We start from the raw sequence: 13,318 nt of genomic DNA, 5'->3' as shown, positions 1-13,318 counted from the left end.
CCACCACAATGCCACCCCAACATCCCCATACATTTTATTTGTGCTCTATTAAGCTATAGTGGCTCTCGCTGGATGCATATGCAGCAATACCTAACATGTATAGCGCAATCAACATTTTCGGATGTGGGCTCACAAGCTGTCTACTTTGCCTAGCAGCGCCTGCCCTGGTGACATAACACAAAATTCTATGTAGCATTATACAGAAGTACAGAATTTTAGAGAGTCTCTAAAAATTAGATACAATGGCTTTGAAATTACACAGCTCAATTCCTTGAGGACACGTGAGTGTAAGCCATCTGGTCCAGGTGCTTTATTCACCTTAATTTTGTCTAATTGTTTCTGGACCAAATCAATAGTCAGCCATTATGGTTCAGTAGAGGCTATGGCACTGCTATCCCCATTATGGACTTGAGTTACATCCTGTTCCTTGGTGTGCACAATGCTGAAGAAAGTATTTAATAGATTTGCCTTCTCTTCGTCCCCACTTACCAACTCTGAGTTATCTTTTAAGGGGCCTACATGCTCAGACCTGATTTTGTTTACTGTTAATATATTGAAATAATTTTTTGGGGTTAATCTTGCAATCTTTTGCCACCTTCAGTTAAAATGCAGGAGTGCACTTCTGGTCCTGCTCTGTAAGTAATGACGTTGAAATTCATGGAACTGGCAGAATGGCAAGGGGAAATGGCTTGGGGAGGGGGGTGGTGTGGGGGTCAGTCGAACAGCTCGGACAAAGCTTGCGGGAGTGAGGAATAAGATAAGTAGGGAATGGGTGAATCTGCCTAGGCTTCAGTATTGTTTGAAATCTGTAAAACCCGAACTCAGCAGGAAACTGCATTAAAGTCTTTGTAAGGAAGGAGGCAAATCTTTAAAATACATTCTGGCCATTTTCAAGGGTATAAGGCAAGCTATTATTCAAAAAAGGGCATGAAGAGCTGGGCATGAAGAGCTGAGGACTCACACAAAAAATACAGTGCAGCTGAGAAAGGGTCCTTTTAGGGGTGGGGGTCACTTCAAAGGTAAATTTTAGGATGACGATCATGAACCTAAAAGTATATGGCTCCTTTTGGCATCACTCTGCAGAATGTTAAGTTTATCTTGCTTCTCAAGCCAACATCATAGAAGCTTTCAATTTTATATCTTGCACTGATGAAAGCAAACTTATTTTAGCTTTATAAATGGATAAATATTTGTACAAACATGCTATATATGGGCTATAAACGAGAGCTTTGTGATTTACAGTGGCATATAATAATATGAGTGTAGGATCAAGCTTGACAATGAAAGCAGCATGTCCTCTTTTCTTCACCAGCATTCTTCAACATCACTGCTACTCGCAGGGTTGTGTTTAAATGTCGTATTTCACTATCCTCAGGTTTTACCATTATGACATATCATAAAAGTTAGTCCACATTATCTGAACAGTCAGACTACAGTCCCTCAAAATCTCCTATCTGCAGAGCTTACAGACCCATGCCTTTGCATATGTCACAAACCCAAACCGAAAGCTGAATAATCGATATTAAAGCAGAAAAAGCCTTTTTGGCTATACTCTAGCTTTTTATTATATCATGTAGGCTGAATATTTATATAACTGTGCCCTTATTTCTGTGAAGCTTTGAAGATTGTTGTTTTATATGACTTATAAAATACATTACATATTGCTCAACTAAAAAGTGTATGACTTACTTTCTTTCAGTCTCTGGCGTGGATACAGCACTGTTAAATTCAAAAGAATCCTAAAATGGCAAGAAAATGGGAATTTACTCAATATGTCACAGAAGAGGGGGAACAAAAAAACAGGAATCGCAAGGGAAACAACCATAGGGAGAAAGATGAAAATAATCAGTTGTTGTACGTACATCAGTTTGGGAGCGCAGCTGTAATGAGGTGGAGCCAGCATCAGATTTCTCCTAAAACAGAACATATGCGAGTCAGTCATGAGAAATCAAGAAACGTGGCACATTACAATGAGCAAAAACATCTTATGAAGATAAATTGGCATAGGTAATGTACATGAATACAGGAAATCAGAATTGTAATGATGTTCAAAAGAAAAGAATGACTCCAGTCTCCATTATTTTTTTCAGACTAAGTGCATATAATAGTTTGCATCATAACTAATAATCAAGATACTACTACATGGCAGAACCCACCTGTTTTCAACTGTCATTAGTGTAAAGATTTTAAAGTTGCCTCACTTGTATCAAAAACAACCATCATATGATGCTTTGATTATGTTATAAAGGAGACATTCCCATGAATAATAAAAGAAGTGTAACAGACATCAAAGGGAGTTGCTGACCACAGAGGAGAAGAGGTGCAAAATCATACTACGCTTGATAAAGAGCACAACATACAGTTAAGCCAGGTATACAAGCTTCGAATTGTATCCGTTTCTTGATGAACTGGCCGTAATTTGATGCGTGGGTGCAGGAGGTTGGCAACTTTCTGACCGGCATCCTTCGATCAGCTGATTAAAGGAGCATGTTGGAAAATTGTCGGCTAAACAGAGCTAGCAGCCAATGAGCCGCCAGCTCTGTTCAGGTATTCTGACAGCAGCCAGTGGAAACTGCAGGAGGAAACAGCGGGAGATTTCTCAATTAACGCTTGTATGCATTGATGGAGGGATCAGTTCCATTTTCTTTGTTCGTCTGGTAGGTTGAACGAAGAAAAGAGAAGCGTATATATGCATTTAGGCAACAAGAAGTCCTTGTGGCTGACAAACACAGATTTCCATGAGGACACTTCTACATAAACTTGCGCCATTGTAGCATGATGAGAATGTCTGCAACATAAAACATTTTCTGTACAGGTGGATAAGTACCAGGGGTCACAAATATCAGGTGCTTATAATAAACAAAGAAGGGAGTAAGTTAACCTGTAATACAGAAAACCTCCTCTACCACCACCTTTGGCTTAAAGGATAACTTTCACTGAGCATTGTACATTTGTGCTTGCCCCTGCAGTTTATGTAAAATATACCAATATGATGGGTTAGCATTAATGAAAATAAATCCTGTATCTAGTAGCATACCCTGACTTTGTGTTTACATTACTTTTTGTTTTAAACAATCTGTTCCTTTACTACCCCTAGAGGGTGTTGTCTAATCATGCAGACCTGCAGATTTTTTTACAGCAGTTCCCAACCTGGGGTACATGGAAGCATGTATAGGGGTATGCAAAAGAAAAGGAATGATGCTACCCAACGATCCAGCATCACTGCTTCCTAGATGCTGGCGGTTAGGCTGCACAGTCTGATGCATTTCCATAGTGCGGACAGCCTCGCCCTACAGTGTCATTGGATGTTATGGTGATGGCAGATGGCTCACACCATGCTAATGCATGGCACTGTTTCAGGGGTGGCATCAGTGTCACTTCCGGAAGCTCTTCGCACCTTCTCTAGCTGTCTACTGCTTTTTTCCCCACTCTTCTCACTGTCCCAGTGCCCACTCTGTGCAAGGATTTTTTGCCTACACAGGTGAAGGTGATAAGGTGAAAAATTTTGCCCCCCCCCCCCCACCACAATGCCACCCCAACATCCCCATACATTTTATTTGTGCTCTATTAAGCTATAGTGGCTCTCGCTGGATGCATATGCAGCAATACCTAACATGTATAGCGCAATCAACATTTTCGGATGTGGGCTCACAAGCTGTCTACTTTGCCTAGCAGCGCCTGCCCTGGTGACATAACACAAAATTCTATGTAGCATTATACAGAAGTACAGAATACTGTACCAGTACGGAGAACCGCAAAATATGTTGAGTAGGACCATAAGCTAACACTAACCGCACTACTTATTTACTAACACTATTCACTAACATTTACTGCACTCCCTATTCACTAACAGTAACTGGACTCTGGACCCACCTAATGCCCCGCAGAGCCCACCTGAGATCCTGCAGAGCCCACCATGGACCCCACACATAGCTGAGACCCCACCTAAGAGTGACCCTGCAGAGCACACCATAGATCCGGCACAGCCCACCCGAGACTCTCTATGGTGGGCTCTGCAGTGTCTCAGGTGAGCTGGTCAGGGGCCCTTTCCCTGCACCTCCTCCCAGCTCCTCTTAGCTGCCGCTGCTGGGGCCCGGCCTCCTCCACCTCCTCCCCTGTCACCTCTGCCATGCCGCCCCTGGTACGGCCGATACCCATTTAGGTAGCCCAGGCCCCCCAGACCCCTCATATGTGTATCGGCCATCCCCCCCTGATGGTGGCCCTAAGAGTGGTGGAGGGTGCAATTGCTCTGTTACCTCCCCCCCCTGGATCCACCACTGGACACACACTCCATTAAGGCCCCTTTCACACCGGGCTGCTGATCCGCCACCATGAACGATTCCATACATTGCTATGGGGACCATTCATGCGACCGCGCGGCTCAGTGCGATCCAAACTGCCCCCCGCCCGAACTGCTCCCTGACCCTTTTTTGCCGCGCTGATTAGTGCAGTTTCCATACAGCTTTCAATGGAACCGCGCTAATTAGCTCAGTTTTGGCCATTTTTAATTGCGTCTCAGCGCTGAAACAAAATTAAAAACTACCAAAATCTCCCTTTTGAAATCAGTGGTTTCCGGATCAGCGCGGAAACCACACTGATCCGCAATTGCACTGGTGTGAATGGGGCTTAATACTGATGGGATCTGGGACCAGTGTGGGGAGAAAGAGTTTAAAAAACACACACACACACACACACACATAGACCGGCTCAGGACCTGGAGACAAAGGGGGGTGAGAGAGTAAAAAAAAAAAAAAACACACTCATGCTGCAGCTCAGGATTGGGAGATGGACAGGGGAGAGAAGAGAAAAAAAAAAAACACTGCAGCTCAGAAATGGGAGACAGGCGGGGGAGGGAGAGTAAAAAAAAAAACACGCTGCAGCTCAGGAACGGTAGACAGAGGGGGAGAGAGACAACACTCACCTACCACAGAGGAAACTTTTCATGGCTGTCAGACGGCAGTTACAGCCACACTGGTTCCACAGTCACACACAGCGGCACAGCAGAGGGAAACTAGGGGAGGGGTCCAGCTCACAGGGGTCGAATCTCGGAGCCCCATACTGCATCGGCGGCCACTGACCACTAGAATTTTTCCGCCCTCACCCCTTGGTGGAGTGAGAGTAGCACCTCTCTTGTGCCCGATCTCGTTCTTATACCATATCTCCTCTCCTGGCTGGCTCCCAGCAAACTTGGACAAGCTAGAGCAAACGTGTCAACAACTGATGAGCTTAAAAAGTAAACAATGCTTGATGAGATTGGCTCCGCTCTGGGAATTTTGTTATATGGTATCTCTGCAAAAGTGTACAGTAGCTGCAATGTAAGGAAAGTGCAGAGAATGCCTAGTATTTTTTATCAATGAATATTAGTCATTCTCTGATAGGACAAGGGGCAGGAATGTCACATTTGGGTTTTTGAGGTGGTTTATGCAAAGCATGAACGATCATCAGTAAAGATATATTTCACAGGAACCATTCCCTCCTCACTTCCACACAATGTTTAAGTCCTTTCTTGACTTCCAGTCAATTAACTGGTAATATTAAAGTGAAGCAAGAGCTTCAGCCAATGTTTGCACATGTTTCTATTGCTAGTTGCCATTAATGAGGTAGATCCAAAACCTTCATTCTTTAGCACTGGCCAACTGAGTTATTTAAAAAGTGTACATATACACATATTTTACATTTAAAGAATGTAAGGCTTTGTACCCGCCCTATAACTACTACAGCTTACTTCTTGTTTGCAGTCACCTTCAAAACCTTAATAAACAGGTAATAGGGAGATTAAATCAGTGGCCCATATCGGTAGGCAAGCTAAAATATCTGTGCCAGTACAAGCACAGATTTCTTAAATATATCAGTAGCAGATCATACGCAGTCAAAAAAACAAAAACTCCTTTAGTGAACTAACAGAAACCACACAAAATATAACTATAACTGATATAACATATTTACTTTTTTTTTTTTGCAAAAAGGCAAATGCAAACACCTGCATTATCTATTTTGGCAGCATTTGTAGGCAGATAATAAAAATAAAATAACTGTTTGCTGAAATGGAAACTCCATGAACATACTAGATAAATTCTTATAGGCAAGTCATGACAACACACTCAAAAATCACATTTTTCCATTTATATACACGAAAATATGTAAAAGTTGGCCTATGACACAAAGGTCAGGTGGTGGTCATATAGGGTTATACATTCTTTTTGCAGGTTTTTTTTTTTTTTTGGGGGGGGTTGTGTTTTGTTGTCTATAACGAATAACTGTTTGAGGGGAATATTTCCATTACTTTACAAGCCCCATCAGTTTTACATTTTCAAAAAATCTCCATTTATGTTTCAGCATAAAGATAGATTGTGATTGTGTGAAGCTCGTATTCATATGCAATGCTTGCAGTAGGACACAATCTCTCTGGGCCTATAGCTTTTTAGTAATGTCTGTTGGAACACCATATGCTTACAAATTACCAGAGATCATTTGTATCTTCCAGCTTTCAAGTAACATGCTACCTCTGGGTGTATATACAAAGTACAAAATAATAGCTAAAACTAAATGATCGGTATCTTCTCACAAATTATGAGCAAGAGTCATTTCAGATTACAGATGGCAAAATTAGGTACGTGATAGTAAATGGCAACAAAAGAATAATGTGAATAATTCTACACAATGCTCAGTTGCTATCAGCACCCCCAAAAGACAACAGAACACTAACAATGTTACTTACCATTAATTCAACCCTCCTTTCCATTTGTATTTGAAGTTCTCTGGGTCTACTTAGTTTGTACAGCAGACAGCTTTGAGGTACTGTATTCTGGATTCTGGAAACACATGGCTAGTCCTGCCATGTGTGAGATGTACATGTTTTTTTATTCCTAACCCAAGCATATCCAGATGCATCCTGCCTTACAAAATCCTGACCCTCCCTGAACTTTTCTGCTACCTTCCTCAGTAGTACTCATAAAATGAATGTGACAGGCTTTTGTGAGTCTAGTATACAGGATGGGAACCAACAGCTATAAGACATTAATCAGCACGCTCCTCACAAACAAGGGCTAACTGAAAACATCTGAAGCCACAATAACCCTACATACCATAGACAGGCTTTTTAATGTAAGTGAACGGAATTTATCAAAACTCTAGCAGACAAAATCTGAAGCAGCTGTGCATGTCAACCAATCAGCTTCTCTCTTTCATTTTCAAATCTTAACTGAGCAAACTGGAGAGGGGAGCTGATTGGTTACTATGGGCAACTGCTCCAGGTTCTGTCTGTTCCAGTTTTGATAAAGTCCCCCCCACTATGTTTATGCATATCTTTCATATCTATTATACATGCATTATCAATGATAGAAACATTTTATTGCAATAAGGAACACATGGTTCCAGATTTGGACTTTGCACTTCCAATGGTGGCAATCACGTATATCCTTGCTTATCTGCTTTTTCATATGATATACAAGTTTTTATCAATAATACTACAAACACTGTCCAAAGTACTAAATGAATGCCTGATAACAGAAAAGAGGCATCCAAAGTCTGTTGTTGGTTTTACTCTTGGCTTTATGTTCCACATAAAGTACAGATAGTTATTAGCTACAACATGCAAATGTGCTTTAGAAGAATACAGTGAATTCTAAAAGCTGCACACTTTTATTTAAAAACACCCATGCAGTTCATGTCATTATTACATCAATATGATATACTGTAATTGTCAAAAATTATTTACATATGCATTAGTCTTTTTGCTAAAAACATATAAAACTGATTTTCTCCCAAACAAAAAAAAATCAGTTCAATACTACAAATACTAGAATTATTATATTATCTTATTCATATTTGTAAATTTCTCAATGAAAAAAAGGCTACAGTATTGCATATGTAAATTATTTTTGACAATTACAGTATATCATATTGATGTAATAATGACATGAACTATATGGGTGTTAATCCCCTTTGCTCCTGGCCAAGAGAGAAACACCCCAGCCTTCCTTGTCTCTAGAACACCATGCTGTCCTTTTTCTGTGTCTCAGAATAATTAACAATTCTATCGTAGCAGAGCAGCTCTGAGCTTCTGCAGTATGACTGTCAGAGGAACAGAGCTGCGGCTTGATAAGACAAACTCGACTAGAATATACAATTTACTCGACATGTGGAAGCATTTAATCAGCCAAGCTTCAATTATTTCTTATCAAGTAAAGAAGCATTCCCTTCAGCTCTCCAGTCTCCTAAAACGTTAGTAAGTATTCAGATAAAATGCCAATCAGTACATGCTGGGAGTAAAAAGCACTGGAAAGAATTTTGGAGACTAGAAGACCATATACGTTATAATGAACACACACATTATCATATGATGGAAGAAAAAATGAATTCCCATATATTCCCATATATTCCCATATATTCCTAAAAGACAATTACAGACAACAAAAAGATCTAATCAAAAGGCTACATATGTTATCAAGTAAACAATGCAACTGTTATAAAATTAGGAAATTTGACTAATACTGTATATATAGTGTGAGGTTTCACAGCCACCAGAACCTAGTGGGTACTACACAAGGCCATTGGGATTGTACAGCCTAAATCCAGTGTTGAATACTTTCCCTCCTCACCAATAACATTTAAACTCCAAAGGCAGTTTTGAATCCAATTTGTGGCTGTGAAATGACAAACCAAAATAAAGTTTGAGGAAAGAGGCAGTTGTGTCACGGGAGCCAGGAAAACGGACCACACGGAAATGCAGGTAAAATAAAGTAGTTTATTTAAAGAAACATAAATAAATATTCATCAGGGAACAGCCGCAGCGAGGTCAGGAACAAGCCGGTTAAGTCTAATGCGGGTAGTCATCCAAGCCGCGAAAAATTACAGAGCAAGGGGGGGCGCATGCACGAAGCGGTTGATGGCGGACTGCTTCTGAGACGGCACCGCAGCTCACCCAGGCAAAGTCCACTATAACCTGAAACAGAACGCACGCTAATTACAGGAACCTCCGTAGCGAAACTCGGTATCCCTGCCGTGACAGATCATGGCAACCTCAAGTTCTCGGAACAACCAAAAAAAACAAAAAGGTAAACCAATCGCTGAGGCAATGGCGCGGGTCTCAGCTAAAATGGCGCCCAACTCGCGGGCACAAAATCTAGCATCGGCATCCAGTTGGGCAGTGACATGGAGGGTGAAAATACTGATGGGGACAGATCACAAAACCGGTCCAATTCAGCCCTTTACAACGGTTCGACTCCATGTTACAAAAAGCTCTCCACAACACCTCAAAACAAATCACAGACCGTCTCCTCAAGGAGATTCGGGAAATAGGCCATCCTAGCGTGGCCTTGGAAGACAGATGCAATGACTTCACCTCAGAGATCACAACCCTCACGGGAGATATGGATGCCTTACGCACTGAGAACACCCAGCTCCTCACCAAACTACAGGACATAGAGAATAGATCTCGTCGATCAAATCTCCGTATCCGGGGGCTCCCGGAACACATATTGGACCTCTTCTCTACCATCACGGCCCTCTTTCAAGAACTGGACCCTGACATCCCAGTCGAGCGCCTAGAAATTGAGCGGGTTCACAGAACGTTTAATCACTTAACGGAACGACGGCACTTCCAGGGATGTTCTAGTGAAACTTCACTACTATCGTACTAAAGAAGCACTGTTGACGGCAGCGAGGACCAAGGCATCACAAACATCGTTGACCTTCCAGGGTCATGATTACCAGCTATTCACGGATCTGGCACCCTCCACTATCTCTAAACGCAGGAGCCTCCGACCTTACCTTGATATCCTGATGAAGCATCAGATCACATACAAGTGGGGATTACCATTCCATCTCCTATTCTCCTTTAGAGGAAGACAACATGCTTGCACCACCCCGGAGGACACTTAAGCCAAGTTGACGACACTGGGCCTAATGGACACTAATCCTACAAGCCAAATGGCTACCGAACCTCCATTATCTTTATTCAAGAGGTCCCAGAGTGACTTGGACCCCAACCATTCCGGAGATTCCAGAGGTCCGGCACACAAAATGGGCCCCAAACCTGGACCCCCGCATTGACCCAGCCACCTTGCCCATCCAGTTCTACATGGTTCTGCCTTGTCCTTGTTCCTTCCTTTTAGGTCGCCACAATTCACTATGTACTACACTGAGATGTCATCTACCAGGGACACTGACCCACTCCTGAGGTACAACCCCCATATCGTACCCTGACGGGATTCTAAACTGATAATCTTTGGTATTGACTAGCTTCTGCACAGTACAATAATAACTCTAAACCTGAGGATGGACTGCGCTAATTACTAACCACATGCAGGTACCCACAGGATCCAAAAACTACAGGACTATCCAAAAAGTAAGGCCTTTATATCCTTTCAGGTTATACAGTAGTTATCCTATAGCATGCTTGTTAAATTTAGGTGACTATACTAAAGGTCTGTCCAAATGACCCAGGCTTAGAGTAATGACTCATCTATAGTTATTTTGTTTATTAACTAACTTGCTCACTAAATGTATTCTGCTAAGGGTTATTCTTAGGATATATCTACGGTAGGAACCCCTCAAGGGGGAAAACACCGATATGTTTACAAATCGCCTCACACGATAATCTACATATCACTCCCACCACTAAATACCGCCCGCTTACAGTAGTGGAAGCCATGGAGACTTCTTTAATCAATCACTGTTCTTCACGTGAATATAGTATACTTCTGTTATTCAAAGTTCTTTTATTACTGTTTGCCTGGGGGAACAGTTCACTGCTCACCCCACTCCTTGGACAGTTTGGGTCCTCTAAGACCCCCCTGTCTGGGGACTATGGCACGAGGTGAATGTTTTTGTTGTGTTCCCTCTCCCCCTTTTCCCTCCCTCTCCCCTCCATTCCTCCTGCAGGACCTGTGTGCGGTCACAATTGGACTATTGGCTGCCACAAATGACAACAAAAAAGGGTAAGTGTTTCACCAGCAACTATTCAGACAACACCCATGGCGACTAACCTCTTGAGCCTTAATGTCCAGGGGCTAAACTCGCCTAATAAAAGAAAGCGTGCCTTTAGATTCTTTAGATCCTCCCACGCCCAAATTATATGCCTTCAAGAAACTCATTTCTCCAAAACCTTCTGCCCAAAATATTTTAGCGCCCAATTCCCCAATATCTATATGGCTAATGATTCTAGCAAACGCAAAGGGGTCTTAATAGGCTTTCGTCGTTCAGTGAACTTCGTGTGTCACTCGGAAACCAGAGACCCCCATGGACGCTACCTGATCCTCACGGGTCTTTTGGATGACAGGGAAGTAACCCTGGTCTCCTACTACGCACCTAATGTGGATCAAATAGATTTTTTCAAAAACCTACTACACAAAGTTCAAAATATTGCAACTGGCAATGTTATTATGTGCGGAGACTCTAATCTTGTCTTATACCCACATAGGGACAAATCCAATATTTCTTCAACATACTCGCACTCAGCTCCCGCCTTCAGAAATCTGCTTGCTATCCACTCACTAGTGGACTGCTGGAGAGAACTGAATCCAAACAAAATCGACTACACACTACTCATGTCCACATAAGGTATTCTCCAGAATAGATCACATATTTACCAGTGCTTCACTCCTTCCCCACACACTCCAAGCCTATTACCAGTCCCTTAGTCTGACCACTCAGCGGTCACCATGATCCTCTCATCGATCATCCCTAAACCGGACTTTACATCCTGGTCCTTAAATGATTCCATACTATCTGACCCAATCACCAAGGTGAGGTTGGCTTCCCAAATATCAGATTATATACAGCTGAACCGCACGCCTGACATCTCCCCTGTCATCCTTTGGGAAGCCCATAAACTGGTCTTGCGGGGAAAGATTATACAAATTTCTTCCAAATTAAAACGTGAACGATTGCAACTTCTAACTTTACCTGAAAGCGAATTCACTGCCTGTTCTCAGGCTTTCACTATAGACCCTTCTAACTCGAATAGAGCGAATCAGGACGAGGCTCGCCAAGCCCTTAACCTAATTGTAACAGACCATGCTGCCAAACAGCTTCACCGCACCGCTAACAAATACTATCTTAAAGGCAACAGGGCAGACTCCTTAATGGCTACCAAACTACGAGGCCTTGACCCCAATTATAAACCCATAAAATTAAAGACCTCCTCTGGAACCCATACCTGTAATCCGAAAAGTATTCTGAAACCTTCCACAGACACCTATCCTCCATTTATACATCCCAAGGCCACTTTTCCCCTACCTCAGCTGACCAATTTTTTGCTGATCTAGATCTCCCCCATCTCTCGACTTCTCAAACTAATGAGAATAATGAGCCCATCACGGAGCAAGAGGTTGACTTAGCCATTAATTCCCTGGCACGAGGCAAGCGCCCAGGTCCAGATGGCTTCACAGTGACCTACTATAAAGAATTCAGGGAGCTACCCCTATGTTAACAAACTCCTTCAATAGTCTCCGGGATGGGAAGCAAATGGGTCAAGACTCACTCACTGCCTCCATTTGTATGATACCAAAACCAAATTTTGATCATACCAACCCCTCCAACTTTAGGCCGATCGCCCTACTTAATGTAGATGTAAAATTACTTGCGAAAGTGCTGGCCACTAGGCTAAACCACATAGTTGGCACATTGGTGTCTAATGACCAAGTAGGCTTCATTCCTATGAGGCAGGCAGGGGAGAACATTCGCAAAATTGCCTTACTTACTGTAAGGCAATGTCGTTTATGCAACCATAACCCCTGCCATGCTTTTGTCTCTAGACAGTCTAGTCTCATGGCCTTATATGCTTTACACTATGGAACGATGGGCCTTTGGTCCACGCTTCCTCACAGATATCTTCGTTGTATCACAACCCCTTGGCCCATGTCAAGTACGCGGGTTACCGCTTTCCATCCATTAATATCCAACGACAAGGCTGTCCTCTTTTACCCCTACTCTTCGCCCTGATCCTGGAACCATTGGCACAGAAAATACGCAATTCCCCTAACATATCAGGCATACCTCATGAAGATAAATCCCATAAAATATGCCTTTTTGCCGACGACGCCCTACTCTTTATCACAAATCCCTTGACCTCTTTGCCTAATCTCATATCGCTTCTCTCCTCCAGATCAATGAATCCCAGGCCTGAACATCTCCTTACCTCCTCTGTTAGTTGAGTCTATCCAACAACAATTCCCGTACCCATGGGAATCTAAACATTTCCCATACCTGGGAATAAAATTAACTAACTCCTATCACACACTATATGGAGCCAACTACCCCCAGATGATAACAACCTTAAACGTCTTCTAAACACATGGACCTCCTTTCGCCTTTC

The 13,318-nt window shown here is 42.6% G+C and overlaps 1 protein-coding gene across 1 annotated transcript in view; it reads right to left on the bottom strand.

Moving 5' to 3' along the window:
- The window catches only part of SASH1 (SAM and SH3 domain containing 1), a 187,411-nt gene that overhangs the window by 111,364 nt on the left and 62,729 nt on the right, over positions 1–13,318 (bottom strand). Inside the window, exons 3-4 of the mRNA XM_018559386.1 lie at positions 1,863–1,913; positions 1,690–1,739 (exon numbers count right to left, since the gene is read on the bottom strand). Coding sequence (XP_018414888.1) covers positions 1,690–1,739; positions 1,863–1,913 — 101 coding nt within the window. The remainder of the gene's footprint in view (positions 1–1,689; positions 1,740–1,862; positions 1,914–13,318) is intronic.

Source organism: Nanorana parkeri, unplaced genomic scaffold (genome assembly GCF_000935625.1).
Source record: "Nanorana parkeri isolate BGI_ZX_2015 unplaced genomic scaffold, ASM93562v1 scaffold391, whole genome shotgun sequence".
Classification (NCBI taxonomy): Eukaryota; Metazoa; Chordata; class Amphibia; order Anura; family Dicroglossidae; genus Nanorana; species Nanorana parkeri.
This window is presented reverse-complemented; position numbering and strand designations above follow the sequence as displayed.